The sequence below is a fragment of the Galleria mellonella genome, unplaced genomic scaffold (genome assembly GCF_026898425.1).
Source record: "Galleria mellonella isolate WM207_F2 unplaced genomic scaffold, CSIRO_AGI_GalMel_v1 utg65, whole genome shotgun sequence".
Classification (NCBI taxonomy): Eukaryota; Metazoa; Arthropoda; class Insecta; order Lepidoptera; family Pyralidae; genus Galleria; species Galleria mellonella.
The window spans coordinates 14529407-14547672 of NW_026442138.1; the positions used below are offsets into that span (position 1 = coordinate 14529407).

Here is an 18266-nt window from a genome sequence, read left to right on the forward strand (position 1 = left end):
TATTTAATTTATCAGAAGAGAGAGATGAGTAAAATGGCTGAAATTGAGATCCGAATGGGCAATAACGAAAAAAATGACTTTTCAAAAATGCTTAAATCTAAATTCCATCATCATCATCAAATCAGTCTTTAATTTTCTACTGCTGAACTTAGCCTCCCCCATGGGGGGTTTTTCCAGTAGTTGCCACGCTTGGCAAACGGATTGTCGAATTTTATCTAAGTTTACTTGAATAAAAATACTTCTTTCTTTCTAAGATTTTGCTTCGCAATTAATAATATATAACGACATTAATTGTGACAAAATCAGTTATTTTATTTTAAAAACTAAACTAATAATTCGAATATAGTTTCAAAATACCAAAAATCTTCATCTTCTGTAAACTACATATTATTCTATAATATTCTATAATAATAAAAAAAACTAATAAAAATGATCGATTTTTTTTGATGGGTGAAAATGGTATGGTAACCCCGCCTGCGCTAACAGGACACGCTGGCGGAGCACCAGTGAAGGGTGATAGATGAGAATGAAAACAGGCCAGTTAGCGCATCATGATGAATTCATCAGGAATTAACCATGATAGTTTCCAGGGGGAACCGCGAGGACGTCGACCTGGTTGGGTATATTGCTAGCAATGGGATTCTCAGTCTCCATTACTAAAAATCCCTTTCCCCCCAAATGATCGATTTAAATAGGTAATATTGTATCGGAATCGTTATTTCGATATACTTTCAATAGATGGCGTTATAGGTGATATAAAGTTCATCGGGTCATGTAGTATTAAATTTAATATTATGCTACGATTCATAGACATGTCAGACGTCAGTCCCAGTACTATTTGAAAAAAAAATGCATAAAAAAGTAATGTTTATTCAGCATCAGACATCACTTATCCCCAAAAAAATATATATTGCTATGTAAATTTTATTAATATAATATTAATGTAAGTAAAAACTTTTAGAGGTCCTTTTCAGTGGGCTGTATTTATATAGGATACCTGGCGTAATGAAAAATGTATCGAAACATTATAATTTTAAAGGACTACGAAAATGGCGTGGGTAAAACAGTATACTCTGTTATGTCCATGGTACTGCTCATGTCTATAGGCGATGGTTACCATTTTCCATCAGGTGGGTCGTATGATTATTTGCCATTTCAGTGCTATAAAAAAAGCTTAGTTAATTGCAGTTAAGCTTTTGGTGATGATTTAAGAGGGACGCTGTTGCCCGTCCCTGGACCATAAACTCTCTTAGGCGCCCCTAACGATACCCATGGGAAAGAAAGGGGTGACCTTCTCTATGATGGTTAAACAAATGTATTCTTACGAACAAGTAAACACTAGTTAGCGTCTAGTGGTTAACTGACAGATCGTTGACCCATACTTAATCAGTCTCAATTTGCTGCGGTATTCCTCTAATATTATAAATGGATACAATATATTTGGGCTCGGTTACGTTACCATGGTTACTCTACCTGCCGAGCCTATCCAATTAAATTAACAAATTAATTTAGTATAGGAATTAAATTCTATAAAGTTGGCTGATAGTTTCATCTAAATCTGATATCGTTCAGAGGATGCTATAAAAGATTGATGACGTATAATATATATATATATATATATATATATATATATATATATATATATATATATATATATATATATATATATATATATATATATATCTTAGGAATATAATAAAATTTTAACTTTTGTTTATACAACTTAGAATGGCAAACAAGCTGACGGCCCACCTGATGGAAAGTGGTAACCGTCGCCTATACACATGAGCAGTACCATGGACATAACAGAGAATAGAATAGAATAGAATAGAAATCATTTATTCAAATAAACTTACATTGAAGCACTTTTGAAAAGTCATTACATTTTTTTTAATTTACCGCTCGTTCGGAAAGCTGTCTCATCACAAGAAGAACGAGCAAGAAACTTGCGTGATGCTCTTTTAAATAATTTTATTATTATTTTACATTTTTAAGTTTAATTGTGTGAATACAAACCACCAATTAGCACTAATTCAATTAAATACTCAAAAAAGAAAAAAAAAATTGAATACATAACCAACTGGTTAAACAAATAATAAGAGGAAATCAGTCATAGTGATTAGAGCAGACCAGTCCCTACAAGCAGCACCCGTTCACGAGTATGACGGATGAGCCAGCCATCACTGCGCTCGACCATATTTTAGGGAGCCCAATGACCCGGCCCACCACGCCGCCACAAGTCTGGACATTTTAGTGAGCATGACTACTCAAAACACTAGACCACGTCAAAGCTACTCACAATTGCCATCTGATAGTTATAGTATTCACATTTTACATAAGAATGCATGCGGCAATTAATACAAAAAACCGCTACGCTTTCATATTTCTAAAATTAATCAATTAAATCAAGAAAGCAATGAGAAAATAAAATTATAACGTTGTATGCTAATAAACTAATTATTTACTTGATATGTTGTCATCTATGAATTCGTCTATCCTGTAATAGGCTTTCTTACATAAAATTTGTTTAATATAAGATTTGAATTGCCTCTCTGTCAGATTTAATGCAGATTCCGGCAGTTTATTATAAAATCTTATGCAATTACCATAGAATGAATTACTGATTTTGTGCAGACGGCATTTAGGTAAAATAAGCTTATTTATATTGCGTAAGTTTCTACTTGTACAGTCTTTGAGTTTTTTAAAACTCGCTAAGTTCTTCCGTGTATACATAATATTTTCATAAATGTATTGTGAAGTAACTGTGAGGATATTTGAGTCCTTAAAGCACTGACGTAATGACTCTCTTGAACCCATACCATAAATAGAACGTATGGCTCTCTTTTGTAAAACAAATATAGTATTTATATCGGCTGCTTTACCCCACAGCAGTATGCCATAAGACATTATGCTATGGAAATAACTAAAATATACAAGTTTAGCCGTCGCCACGTCTGTTAATTGCCTAATTCTTCTAATTGCATATGCAGCAGAACTGAGTCTACTGGCCAATTTTGAAATATGGGGCCCCCATTGTAATTTCGAGTCCACTGTTATACCTAAAAAAACTGTATCATTAACAAAATTTACTATTTCGTCATTAAGCAATAACTGTGTATTTATTAGTCTTACATTAGGAAGTGTAAATTTTATACACTTTGTTTTGCTGGAATTTAATAATAGGTTATTACATGTAAACCAATTTAATATTGCAGACATAGCACAATTTACATCGTCTAATTGATTACTTTGACGTCCAATTTTAAACACTAACGAAGTATCATCCGCAAACAGCACTATATCTGCAATTTTCTCTACCATAAAGGGAAGGTCATTTATGTAGATTAAAAAGAGAAAGGGGCCTAAGATTGACCCTTGTGGAACGCCCATCTTAATATTAGCTCCCTTAGATTTCACACCGTCAATATCTACAGTTTGAACCCTATCCTCTAAATAAGTTCTCATTAATTTTAGATCATTATCTCTTATACCATAATGTTCGAGCTTGTACAAAAGCGTTTTATGATCCACACAATCAAATGCCTTTGATAGGTCACAAAAAACTCCGAGTGCATCCTGTGACCTCTCCCAAGATTCGAAAATATGTGTCATTAGCGCAACACCTGCGTCAGTGGTAGACTTGCCGGCGGTGAAACCATATTGCTGACTGTGAAGCAGTCCGTTAACCCTGAAGTGATGTAACATTTGATTTAACATTATCTTTTCAAACACCTTACTTAGAACTGGCAAAATAGATATAGGTCTATAGTTCCCTGGCTCAAATTTATCTCCTGATTTAAATAGTGGGATTAATTTGCTAAATTTCATTAAATGTGGAAAAACGCCATTATCAATACATTTATTAAAAATAGTGGCTAGATATGGAGCAACAATATCTATGAAAGAACTAACTACTTTTACAGACATGCCCCAAAGGTCTTCCGTATTTTTTAAATTTAGCTGTTTGAATATTTTTATGATATGAAAGGGGCTAACATGTGAAAATTTAAATCTTAAAGAACAACAACCGATATTAGTCTCTAGTAATTTTTTTGCTCGAGATTGAGATGAGTCCAGAGAAGATGTAATATCAATCGGAATATTAGCAAAAAAATCTTCAAAAATATTAACTACATATTTTGTTGTTGTTATTAATTTATTATCATAATTTAATGTAAATTGATTACAGGCTATTTTAGATCTTCCAGTTTCTTTATTTATAATGCTCCAGATGGTTTTAATTTTGTCAGAAGACTGCTTAATTTGTTTATTAAAATAATTAGACTTAGCCATAATACAAACTTTTTTAAAAATTTTAGAATAATTTTTTACATAAGTGGTGAATTTGTCATCAAATCGATATTTTTTTTGATCGTATAAATCAAACAAAATATTTCTACTTTTAAGTATTCCTACTGTTGCCCATTCCGTGAATTTAGATTTAACATGAACTTCTTTTTTCTTGAAAAATTGTTCATATTCTCCGGATAAAATATTAATTAGCTTGGTGTAAAGATAATCAGGATTATTACTAGATTGTAACAGCAAATCCAATTTATTTTTAATCGCGCTTTTGTATTTATTAATATTGTAAACGTTTATTTGTCTTTTTGATTTTTTATTATTGTTGACTTTATTGATTTGACTGCTAAACTTAACAACTTGACCACAGTGATCTGAAGGAAGTTTATTTATTATGAATTTTTCTGTATACTCGCAGTTACAAAAAACATTGTCAAGACAAGTAGCAGACGTGGCAGTTACACGAGTGGGTTCATGAAAGACATGACATAAATCAAATGACTGAAATAAACTAATAATTTTTGTACATGTGGGTGTGTTACAAAGAATATCAACGTTAAAATCTCCACATACAATAATTTTTTTAATACTATTAAATACTTTTTTTAAAATATCCTCCATCACCCCTTCAAAAACATTGTAATCACTATTAGGAGGCCTGTACACACATATAAGGATATAATTTTCTAGTTCTATACAAGATAATTCTATACAACACTCAATAGAAAGTCTAACAATGTCAGCACGTTCCTTTACTTTAATATTATTTCTTGCAATTATCATAGACCCGCCTCTGTTAACTGACTTTCTATTGAAGCAGCTGACAACGTTATAATTATTTAAATTGAACATCATATTGCTTTCTTTAAGCCAATGTTCTGTGAAACAGACAATATCAATATTATACTTTTCTAAAAATAATTGTATAATTAACTCGCTGCCGGGAAAACTTTGTATGTTCTGATGAACAATTATTAATTCTGATTGCTTTCCCTTTGTCTTTGTGAGCAGTTTAAATCTGCAGTCATAGTACCTATGTCACAAATATTAATAGAATTATCTGTTATGTCAGCATTTTTATGTTTAAGTTTACCATGTAAACTGTTCATGTAGTCAATATTATAAGCCACTAAAGTGGCTATTTTATTTTTAGATGATTTAGAAAGATACATTGTATCTTTTGTCAAATAAAAATCACTAATAAAACTATTAGTATCAAAAAATGTCAAAATGTCACTATGACAGAGTATACTGTTTCGCCCATGATAACCCCCATGCGTCGCCATTCCTGAGGACTAAGATGTTATTCCTCTGTACCCTGTAAATTCACGCCATAAATTTATTGTTATGTATTTATATTTGAAAAATTTTCAAAAAACGAATAATTCAAAATTTTGTTTCACAAAAAAAAAACACCGACTTGAAACATGGAAAACCTAATTATTTTGATTTGTTAACTAAATTAATGAATAGATTACAATTAAGTTTTTACACGAACAATCTGAAAATACATCCTTTCAGATAAATAATAAATTTTCAAATCGGTTAATAACAATAATAAGTTATAAGGTAATAAATAGAAAAAGCGAAATAAAACCGAAATGAGAACCTTCTTTTTTGAGGTGTATTAAAAATAAATATTTCTGGAATCCTATCGTCAATGCCACCTCAATCTGACAATTAGAAACCAACTCGGTACCTGGACGTAGACGTAGAGACATAAAAAAATAATCAAAATCGATTTAGCGGTTTAACATGAGTTCAGTGATATACCTACACGCATGCAGAAAAATTACGTAAATTGTAAAAGATAAACACTACTTACTTGGGAGACAGTTGTATAGTTTCGCCAGAATTGTTGAAGGTCCAACTGAAGCTGGTAGGCGGTGGACTCGAGTCCACAGTGCACAGTAACTGTACAGTCTCTTGTTTCAACGCTCCGTACACCTCCCCGTCGTTGAAAACTTTACACATCGGTGCATCTGAAAGTTTAATTGCTATTATACTACCATATGACTAAAAATCATTTGCTTGGGCACCTATGTCCCATTCATGTTTCTATTGATAGAAAGTGGTAACCGTCTTTTATAGACATGAGTAGTCATGGACATAACAGATTATACTGTTTCGCCATGCGATTTACATGTATTCCTCTGTACCCTGTAAATTCACTGCCATATCCCACTCTTCAAACCGAAACACAGCCATGCAAACACAACTGCTTCACGTTAGAAACACGAATGGGACAGAGGTGTTCAAGCAAACGACTTTTGTACAGTCTCCTTACAGTGAATATATCTCATAATATAGACAAAATCGCGGGTAAAAACTAGTATAATTATAAAGTTTTAAGTGAGTAAAGCAACGAGAGGCAACATTTTGATAATGGTATTAAGAAGAAATGAGCTCAATAAATGTACGGATAAGAAATTATTGAACGAATGAAATATGAGAGTGGGTGAACGGGAAGAATCGATCAACATCTCAAGCACCTACCTAGCGCTTCGAAGAAAAACCTCTCACCAACAAAAATGACGGAAATATTCCATCTTAGAAACTTAGTTTAACATTTCTTAATGTAATTGATGACTCGTATTTTTTTTTTAAACCATTTCCATTTTTTGTAAAAAAATATTGTCATGACATATTGGCTATTGCTGCGACTTCTACTGCATGGAAACTACTTAATAAATGATATTTTCAAATTCAGAATGGCGAACAAGTTGACAGTGTACATGGTGGAAAGTAACCGCCTATAGACATGAATGACACCATGGAAATAAGAAAAGAATAGAATTGAAAATATTTATTGGCCTAAAAACAAATAGTTTTATGGCTTAACATAGACATAAATTTGATTATGTATTGACTGTAATTCAGGTATACGTTTTCCATAAAAAAAAAATACCGTAATACTGTATATTAAGTTAGTTATTACTAACTTTGTGCCCCGTCTGGACATTATCAAACATGGTACACGTTATCAGGCAGTAGTGTTATTTAATAAATTACCTGTCCAGCAGAAAATTATACAAAGTCTCAATTCTTTTAAGTTTAAACTACGATCCCTTTTATTGGTGAAATGTTATTACTCCGTACATGACTTCTGTACTGGTGATTAATGTAAATAATACACTAATAATTTAGCAGAGGGAGACTTTGTACAAAAGTCGATTGCTTGGGTACCTTTGTCCCATTCGTGTTTCTACCGCGAAGCAGTTGTGTTTGCATTGCTGTGTTTCGGTTTGAAGGGTGAAGAATGGCAAACAAGCTGATGGCCCACCTGATGGAAAGTGGTAACCGTCACCTATAAACATGAGCAGTAGCATGGACATAACAGAGTGTACTGTTTCGTCCATGATATCCTCCATGCGTTACCATTCGTGAGGACTCAGGTGTTATTCCTCTGTACCTTGTAAAGTCAGCGTCACCACGCACCCTTAAGTTATACGCCATATAACTAGTCACCCTTCAAAATGAAATGCAATGCGAGCATAATTACTTCAAGGCAGAAATACAAATGGGATAGAGGCACTCGAGCTGATGATTTTTGTACAAAGTCTCCTTCCAGTATCACAGAAGTGTATCCATCATGTAATAATCCAGTTGATGATATCTAAAATTCATTATCATCACCTTTAAGTAAAGGTTGCATTAAATATATACCAGAGGGAGACTTTGTACAAAAGTCGATTGCTTTGGTACCTCTGTCCCATTCGTGTTTCTACCGTGAAGCAGTTATGTTTGCATGGCTGTGTTTCGGTTTGAAGGATGGGATATCGAATTTACAGGGTACAGAGGAATAACACCTAAGTCCTCAGGAATGTCAACGCATGCGGGGTATTATGGGCGAAACAGTATACTCTGTTATGTCCATGGTACTGCTCATGTCTATAGGCGACGGTTACCACTTTCCATCAGATGGGCCGTTAGCTTGTTTGCCATTCTAAGTTGTATAAAAAAAAATTATACACTATATTTTTTATTACTATTATATATATATTATACAATATTTTCTTCATTTTGGAACTCATTGGTGAAGTGCATGGTAAGATTAAGCCACAAAATGTCGCTGCATAGTATCATCATCATCGTCTCAGCCATTATCCGTCCACTGCTGGACATAGGCCTTACCCATAGACTGCCATAAGGAACAGTCCTTAGCCACTTGCATCCACTGACTCCCTGCAATGCATTGGAGGTCGTCACTCGTCTAGTGGGGGGCTGTATGCTATAATTTGGACTATCTGCCTATTTAATAAGAGAGAGAGAGATGAGAGAGACTCTTTACCCCCTTTACCTCTTTACCTATTTACCCTTTTGGAGAACTCTATGAGATTCGAACTCACAGCCATCGGAGTCTTATATGGAAAACCATTAGAATCTACAAGAACAAGTGGTAAAAGACTTCCCGTTTATGGCTTGACCCTAAATACACATAAATTCAAACCCTTAGCCACAGATATAAAGACATAAATAGATGACGCAATGAAATATACTTTGTAATACGCTCAGTTTAAATTTCGATTAATAATTAATGTATAGTAATAAATATTAGTATTTACTTAGATAGACAGTTAACAATACAATATGCAGATTCAATCTATTTAGAATTAACATCTACGTGCTATAAATAATAAGAAAATGTAATTAATTAAAAAATAGTAATTAAATTGATAGTTCCAATATTATAATGTTAAAAAAGTTTGAAAGATGACAAGGAGCAAAATATATTTATTGTCATTAATTATATTTTGCTCCCAGTGGTCACAAAATTAATATGAGATCAACACATAAGTAAACTATATCTATTGCAAAAAGAACAGTCAAAATCGCTACAGAATCAACGAAGGATTAAAGTAACATAAAAAAATAGAAGTTAGATAGATAGATAGATAATTTATTTACATTACTTACAGCACACAAATTACAATAAAAAAAAAAACATACACATAATACACAGTAAAAGAGATAAAAGAATGAAAATAAAAAAGCACAAAACAAAAATTAATGAGAATCCTACTCCTTTTGTAAGTTGTATAAGAACAATACCATTATTATTTTATTATTATTATTATATTTTCGAAGAGGATTTTACATTTTTTTTTTTTTATTTGATATGATAATAGGAGTTTAGTCTTATTTTAATTAATTAATTTGTATAACATATATACGTGTTACAAAGAGGTCCCTTTGGAAGGCGATATGTTCAATGCATGTTGATAATATTATAAATCGTTCCTAGCGGTTTGTGAAACGGTACAATTAAAATATTCAATTGGTAAAGACGTGTTTTTTTTATTATAAAATCGTCTGCAATGAAAACTGAACCTTAGCCACATCAACAATAGGTTTTATAGTATTACAACAAGTAATTTAAATTTTAAAAGCAACTGAAAATTAAATATCTAGGCAAACAGAGGGAGACTTTGTACAAAAGTCGACTGCTTGGGTACCTCTGTCCCATTCGTGTTTCAACCGTGAAGCTGTTGTGTTTGCATGGCTGTGTTTCGGCTTGAAGGGTGAGATATGGCGTGAATTTACAGGGTACAGAGGAATAACACCTGAGTCCTCAGGAATGGCAACGCATGGGGGGTATCATGGGCGAAACAGTATACTCTGTTATGTCCATGGTACTGCCCATGTCTATATGCGACGGTTACCACTTTCCATCAGGTGAGCCGTCAGCTTGTTTGCCATTGTAAGTCGTATAAAAAAAGGCAATTTCTTTAAATATACCAAAAATAAAAACACATCTTTAATGTTACAAAAAATAATAATAATTTAAATATACCTATAAACAATAAAGCGCTACAAAAACAACTAAGTAATATCGAATAGATTGTAAACTAATAAATAATGGTATGCTTAATTTTTATATAAAGTTACATGCGCCATCTACCCCTATGCATGTCTATGAGATCACGTATTAGGCCTCGCCCTAAATACACTTAAATTCAACCTCGTAACATAACCGTGCCAATAAAATAAAAGGCGATATTCACAGTTCGTTAACTTTCGCTCACTGGCATTTTATTTGAGCCGGTTAATAGCTAAGTATATTCTGTCACTTAAACTTGGTTATTCCATATTTATTCTATGACGTCACATTACATATTATTAGGCAATAATATCTTCAAAGAAGTTTCTTCAAAGAAACCGGTAGCTCGTTGATGGAACATGGTGAACGAAGCAGCGCCCATGGTACCCTTGTGTTACCCTTAAACACCTTGTCTTTTTACTAACATAACTATATTGCTATTTTTTTCCTAACTTCCCCTTTAAACTTTATCATGCTGGTTACTTTGTTTGAGTCATAGGTTATTCTATTTGCTCTTCTATTGTTTGAGTAATATTTATGTATTTATTTATATAAGTATGTATATATTTATTTATTTAATATATTATGTGTATATTTATATTAATTTAATTAATAATAATAATAATAAACAGATTTATTTCTCTTCACAATTCATTACAGTGAAATACAATGCTTATATTAAACAAATTATTATTAATTAATTTAAATATATAAGTATTTTAAGTATTGCTTTTTATATTTCCTAAATTCAATAACTACTTATTTCTCTATTTGTCCATTGGTTGACTGGTAGAGAACACCGTCCGGTGTTAAGTCCACCATATGCATAGTATCACCGTGTATTAAAGTTTAAATAAATAAATTAAACTATATTCTCTACATTTACTACAGCTTACATCTTATTTGTAGTGTCACGGAGTTGCTTGTGGTACTTCCTTCTTTGTTAGACGCTAGACAGCTGTAATCACCGGCTGCGGATCTGGTCACGCTCTGCAGAACTAGACTTTGGTCGCTGAGAATGATACCAGCACTGGCGTTGTGCTGAATCTCCTTCATCTGCAAGAAAAGGGGTCAGTAAATACAAGAGATACGTATTATAATACACAGTACGAGAACCAAAGAGAGAAAAGATGATAAGAACTGAAGTTCCTAGTCATTATAATTTACCCCTTTTAACCGTGTGATCCCGGCATAGAAAAGGCCACCTCTTCTTTCCTGTGAGTGTCGTAAGAGGCAACTAAAGGAACTTAAAAGTCGAGGGATGAATGTAACGTCCTTATTAAAATATCACCAGTCTAACTGCGTTTGCAAACCCGCCTGCCAACCGTGGCAACTATTAGTAAAACTCATCAATAGGGGAAGCCCATGTTCAGCAGTGAATACTTAACGGCTGATATGATACAGTATGGTACATTAACTCCCCCCCACCCCAACCCATAACCATCTTATTTACAAACATATTTTAACGTCTATAACGTGTTCTTATTACTGAGTACTAAGTTACGTCTCATTTCTCTGAATTCGTCGAAACGAAACACAATTGTGTATGTGCTACAGTTTGGCAGGCAACGAAAGAGAGAGACAGACGGTTTAATATACTGCCGTCAACGGCACGCCCTTTGTGAAAGTATCCTGTTATTTTTCTATAAAGTACTAGGAAATTAGAATCGCACAAGAGGTGTTAGTTAACATATAATTATGTTCCTCTCAAGAAATTCCATTTTCAAACCTACCACGAAAATCAGCCCGCGGCGTCCCTTACTGCGTGCTCGTACGCGGTTTTGCGTTTTAAGCCATTCCAAAACCGCATAAATCACAATGCGTGCTAAGGAATCTTGAGTTGTTTGTTTTCATGATTTTATAGCATTAGAGTGTCTATATTATGCGACTAGGGTAACAGAGAACAACAGGAGACTTAAAACTCGAAATAAAATAGTATATTAGGCGCTTAGTTACCATGTTATTATTATTCTAACCGTTAACTGTCCGCTGCTGAATATAGGCCTCCTCTATAAGGGGGGGTTTTTCCAGTGGTTGCCACGCTTGGCAAGCGCGTTAGCAACCGCAGTTAGGCTTTGGTGATGTTTTAAGAGAGTCGCTGCTGTTCATCTTTCCCTAAATTCCCTCAGTCGCCCTTACTAGATCCATGGGAAAGGAAGGAGTGGCCCATTCTACGCCAGAAGAAAGGAAGGGGGTAGCCCATTCTAAATTGGGTCACACAACTATAATAGTCATGATAATAATAGGCTAATATTCTTCAATTATGGAGAGAGACCAGCGTTTGACAATGACAACAATAGTTCGTTGTAACAATCAAAGGTACCCCTTCCTTCGTGGGGGTAATCGTACCTTCCTCACTTACTTACCCCTTTGTACCACGTGAGTTTGTGACTCTTCGGATTCGCTTTAACATTACATTCGAAGTATACGTCGTCTCCTTCCTTGATGTATCCAGGGTTGAGACTCGCTCCTAACTTCAATGTTACTATGGGAACATCTGGAAAAAATATATAAATATTAATAATAGTTGAAGACCCTAGAGATTAAAGATTTTAAAGAGGTAGTTCTTAATCCGTCTATTTTCGTTGCTATTAATGATATTTGCGCGTTCCTTTAGATTTTTTTTTTTAATAATATCAATATAAATTTATTCTTATTAATCTGTATTTATGTGCTAGTTCAAAAATAATAATAATAATCGGTACCTAGTGCTAAATTCATTTCCCTTGATCCTATCATATCCAATCATCGTCATCGTCTTTACCTCCGAGTTGCAACAACCAATGAGGACGCCGGAAGCTTCTAAAAAACTTCAGAGCTGGCTTCAATTCTTAATCGTCAATGTGACGTCCGCAATCGACGAGCAATCATGTATAAAATATTTAACAATATTGTTGTGCTGTTAACGTGGTTACCGCTTTCATAATTTGAAGTGCTGTGTTTCTAGACAATATTTTGTGTGTACATTGGTGATAAAGTGACGGAAGGAATCAAGGCGCCCGCACAGGACATCATATAATAGCCCACGACAAGACGGTGGGGGGGGAAGGGATTGTTAGTGATGGAGACTGAGAATCCCATTGCTAGCAATATACCCAACCAAGTCGACCTCCTCGCGGTCCCCCCTGGAAACTGTCATGGTTAATTCCTGATGAATTCATCATGATGGGCTAACTGGCCTGTTGTCATTCTTATCTATCACCCTTCACTGGTGCTCCGCCAGCGTATCCCGTTAGCGTAGGTGGGGTTACCATTCCATTTTCACCCGTCAAAAAAGAAACGACAAGACGGTGAGTCCTTGTATCCTTTCGTTATACCTTTCATACCTAGCTTTATTCCTATAAAACCCATCAAATGATGTTTGATGATAATGAAGGCTATAGTTTATCTATCGTTATAAATTCATCAGCAATAAACCGCCATGGATTATAGAGAAAACTGTGCAGAGAGTGAACGTCGACATGGTGATTCCCTCGCCACGGTTACTTCATATGAGACGAGATTTCTTCCCAGCCGTGGGACGTTACTTACAATGCACGTTCAGTTTCCACTCGTCCTGTAGTACCGCGTCTGGTACGCGGGGATTCTCTGCTCTGCACACCAGCGTCCTCTCGTGGTCCTCGGCTTCTGGTACTAGCGTTAGAAGACTTATCGTAGCGTTGCTCTCTGAGAACTGTTAAAAAAAATATTAGGTAAGTTTCAAACAGGGAAGATTCTCAATTCGTCTGTATTTTCAATCGATTTTTGTAAGCAGTACCAGGGACGCAACAGTATATTCTGTTATGTCCATGGTACTGCTCATATCTATAGGCGACGGTTACCACTTTTCATTAGGTGGGCCGTCAGTTTTTTTTGCCATTTAAATACCATAAAAAGAGTACTATATTTTACCACATCGATCATAGTTATCTCCTTCATAAGTATTTTCCAGAGGGAGACTTTGTACAAAAGTCGTTTGCTCGGGTACCTCTGTCCCATTCGTGTTAAAACCTTGAAGCAGTTGTGTTTGCATGGCTGTGCTACGGTTTGAAGGGTGGGATATGGCGTGAATTTACTGGGTACAGAGGAATAACACCTGAGTCCTCAGGAATGGCAACGCATGGGGGGTATCATAGACGAAACAGTATACTCTGTTATGTCCATGGTACTGCTCATGTCTATAGGCGATGGTTACCACTTTCCATCAGATGGGCCGTCAGCTTGTTTGCCATTATAAGTTGTATAAAAAAAAAGTATACAATATTAATTATTGCAAATTACATTAGTTACTGTATATTTATTGTGAATTTTTTTTTTCAAGATAAGTTAATTGAAAACCAACGCTGCGCAGCTGTTCACATTGCGCTGGGACACTCACAGCATCAGCTGAGCCGGTTCCTTTTGCCTAGTATGGGACACTTCTTGTATATGTTTTTTTTTTTTTAATTCTATTGTAATTTAATTGTATTTATTGGCAATAAATTTTAAATGTTTTCTTTTCTAATTCATACATTATTCAATTTATATAAAAAATTTTACTAATGAAATGGATATCATTAGTGTCTTTTTTTAAGGAATTGAAATTTAATATATTTTTCCAAAAAAAAAAAAAAACAAAACATTGGATAAGTCATAACAAAGTTTTTATTTTTTCAATTTAAATTTGTTTGACGAAAATATTCAGTCCAGCAATGATTATAATTCCTGTTTCCCAGTATTTCTTTCCCATTCCTTTACATCTATCTTTATATACGTCTTTGTTAATGACGAGTCATAAAACGTGTTTAGTATAGACGGTTCATTAGTTTGTTTTTACTACCGGCAGCTCACGACGGATATTAATTAAATTATTTTGATAACTTCCCAACCGGTAGACATTAGGAACCGGTCACCGGTTGTTTATTGGTGATCAGTACATAGTATAAAATAAAGTCGCTGTCCCTGTCTGTCCGTCCCTATGTATGCTTAAATCTTTAAAACTACGCAACGGATTTTGAAGTGTTTTTTTTAAATAGATAGAGTGATTCAAGAGGAAGGTTTATATGTATAATACATGTATAATATAGTAGAGAAATACTGATAAATTTAGAGGTTTCTAATGTGATGTGATGTAATGTGTACCCGTGCGAAGCCGGGGCGGGTCGCTAGTAAAAATTAAAATGAAAACACTAACTTATTAGTGTTGATTGATCGGAAGGGATTGATAGTAATGGAGACTAAGGGCCCTATTGCTAGAAAAATACCCAACCAGGTCGACCTCCCCGTGGTCCCCCCTGGAAACCACGATAGGCTTACTAACCTGTTTCTTTTCATTCTCCTCTATCATCCCTCACTGATGCCCCGCCATCGTATACCGTTAGCACAGGCGGGGAAACCATTATATTTCATCCAACAGCCCCATTATTAACAATGTGCCCTATTAGATCGACCTCCACGTAGTTCCCCATTAATTCATTCATTCCCCCTGGAAACTATCGCGAACAAAAAAATCTTGTTGAATTCGTCATGTCACTAACTGACCTACTTCATCCTCACCTATCATCCTTCACTGGTGCCCCACCGGTGTATACCGATAGCGCAGGCGGGGTTACCATTCCATTATCACCCATTAAAAAAAAATATTCCATTATCATCCATTAAAAAAAAACCACTTACTAGTGTTATCACTAAACAAATGATATTTATTTATTTATTTAACCTTTAATGCACAGTAAAATTCTATGAACATTTGGCGGACTTAACACCGGACGGTGTTCTCTACCAGTCAACCATTCCATTTTTCCATTATATATTCCATTTATTACACGTGTTTGATATATAGTTTGTATATTTAAATTTATACAATATGTACACTCCAGTGAACTCGAAGAGAACGCAACTGTATGATCTTAGCTTATTACTAGGCGTGTGTTGTCTCACACTGACATAGTTCCAAGAACTATGCTCTCTAATGGCATCCTTTTAAATACCAAACATATAAATATATCAGAACAAACCAAGAAGCCTTTGCATAGCCTGAAATGCCTGATCATGTACGAACGTTTTCTAGATATTGGAATATATTTTTACCACAGGGAGACATTTTATAAAAGTCATTTGCTTAGGTACCTCTATCCTATTCGTGTTTCAACTGTAAAGCATGGCTGTGTTTCGGTTTGAAGGGTGGAATATGGTGTGAATTTAAAGAGTACAGAGGAATAACACCTGAGTCAAGCTGACATCACACCTGATGGAAAGTGGTAACCGTTACCTATAGACATGAGCAGTACCATGGACATTACAGAGTATACTGTTTCGTCCATGATACTCCCTATGCGTTGCCATTCCTGAAGACTCAGGTGTTATTCCTCTGTACTCTGTAAATTCACTGCCATATCCCACCCTTCAAACCGAAACACAGCCAAACCGGAACTCAGAGTGTCTTAGTCTGACCAGATCAATGTACAAAAATAATTCTATTAACAAGATTAGGTTTGATCAGAAATAATGAAAAAAATATTGTTTTTCGTAATATTATTATATCCAAGGTTACATAACATGGAACTATGAGCTACTGTGCCCCCCCCCCCTCCCGTGTGTGCCCCGGCTTAGAATTGGCCACCCCTTCTTTTCCCGTGGGTGTCGTAAGAGGCGACTAAGGAAGGACGAGGTTTGGGCAGCAGCGTCCCTCTTAAAACATCCTTAAACCCTAATCGTGGTTGCCAACCTGCCTGCCAAACGTGATTACTGGTAAAACTCCTCTTATGGGAAAAGCTTATGTCCAGCAGTGGATAGTTAACGGCTAAAATAATAATAATAACCGAGAAAAAGCTCGATTCGGCGCACGAGGTGACCGAAATGTGGGGAGGTAACGTCCACCGAAATCATTCCAATCGTTTTGTCGGTGAACGGTCTTATCCCAACTAGTCTGGAACAACATCTCAAACGGCTGGGATTCTGAGGCGGCTCACTCCCGGGAAAGATGCAGAAAGCGGTGCTCTTAGATACTGCCCGCATTATACGCCGGTTTCTGTCTCTAGGGCCCTGAACTCCGGCCGACTGTGCTTCCGCCGGGAGTTAGTTTGTCATCTCCTCTCCTTAAGAGAATGTTCCAAAAGTGATTTTTTGTAAAAATTAAAAAATATCAGATGTATGATTCTTGGAACTAAATAGTTTCAGAACATAGTTCCTTGAAGCAATGGAACTGTTCCATGTTCAAACCAATTCTGAACATAATTTTCACATCTCTATCATGGTATTATACAATTATGTATGTAAAATCATGTTTAGATCAGTGTATCCAATTATTATGTTGGTAGCGAAGCGCATGCATTAACGGTAATACAGTTTATTATATTAATATCTTGTTGTATGGTATAAAGCCTGTAGAAGAAAATATCATATGCTATATCATCAATTCCTTTCCCATAAAGGGAGTTTTGCCAATAGTAGGCACGCTTGGCAGGCTGGTTGGCGACCGCAGTTAGGCTTTTACAGACATGTTAAGAGAGATGCTGCTGCCTATCCCTCTATTGAATGAATGAGTGAGTATACTTTATTTGCATTATACAATATAGGAAATAAGCGATACAATTTACAAACACAACGATACAATTGTATAAGTACAGTAAGGCGGTCTTATTGCTGAGAGCAATCTTTTCAAGACAACCTTAAGGTAATGGACTAATTGTTGTACAAGTAGGTATGATAGTGCTGTATAATTAAAACACACATATATATATATATATATATATATATATATATATATATATATATATATATATATATATATATATATATATATATATATATATATATATATACATATATATATATATACACATACATATCAATCAAATAAAATTATATAATCACATGCATATATGTTAAATATGTACCTAATACTAGGATATGTTAAGTTCCTTCAGTCGCTTCTTACGACAGCCATAAGAATGGAAAGGCTTTTCTATGGCGGGACCACACGACAGAAAAGGATCATAAATTTTGATAAAATGAAGTTAATTCTGTGTAATATATAACTTGCAACTACTGGCATAATCTTCCAAATTCTTTGTGATAGAGTTAAGTACAAAAATGTTCTACATGCTTCTTAGGGGCATGTTTTATGGTATATCTATAAGAAACAGAACGTATTTTTTCTTAATGGATAAAAATGGGATGGTTA

General features: G+C 34.7%; 1 protein-coding gene across 1 annotated transcript in view; it reads right to left on the bottom strand.

Annotated features, from left to right (window-relative positions):
• The window catches only part of LOC116413723 (hemicentin-1-like), a 164597-nt gene that overhangs the window by 14886 nt on the left and 131445 nt on the right, over positions 1–18266 (bottom strand). Inside the window, exons 7-10 of the mRNA XM_052900586.1 lie at positions 13655–13796; positions 12490–12620; positions 11020–11179; positions 6128–6284 (exon numbers count right to left, since the gene is read on the bottom strand). Of these exons, the coding sequence (XP_052756546.1) occupies positions 6128–6284; positions 11020–11179; positions 12490–12620; positions 13655–13796 (590 nt within the window). The remainder of the gene's footprint in view (positions 1–6127; positions 6285–11019; positions 11180–12489; positions 12621–13654; positions 13797–18266) is intronic.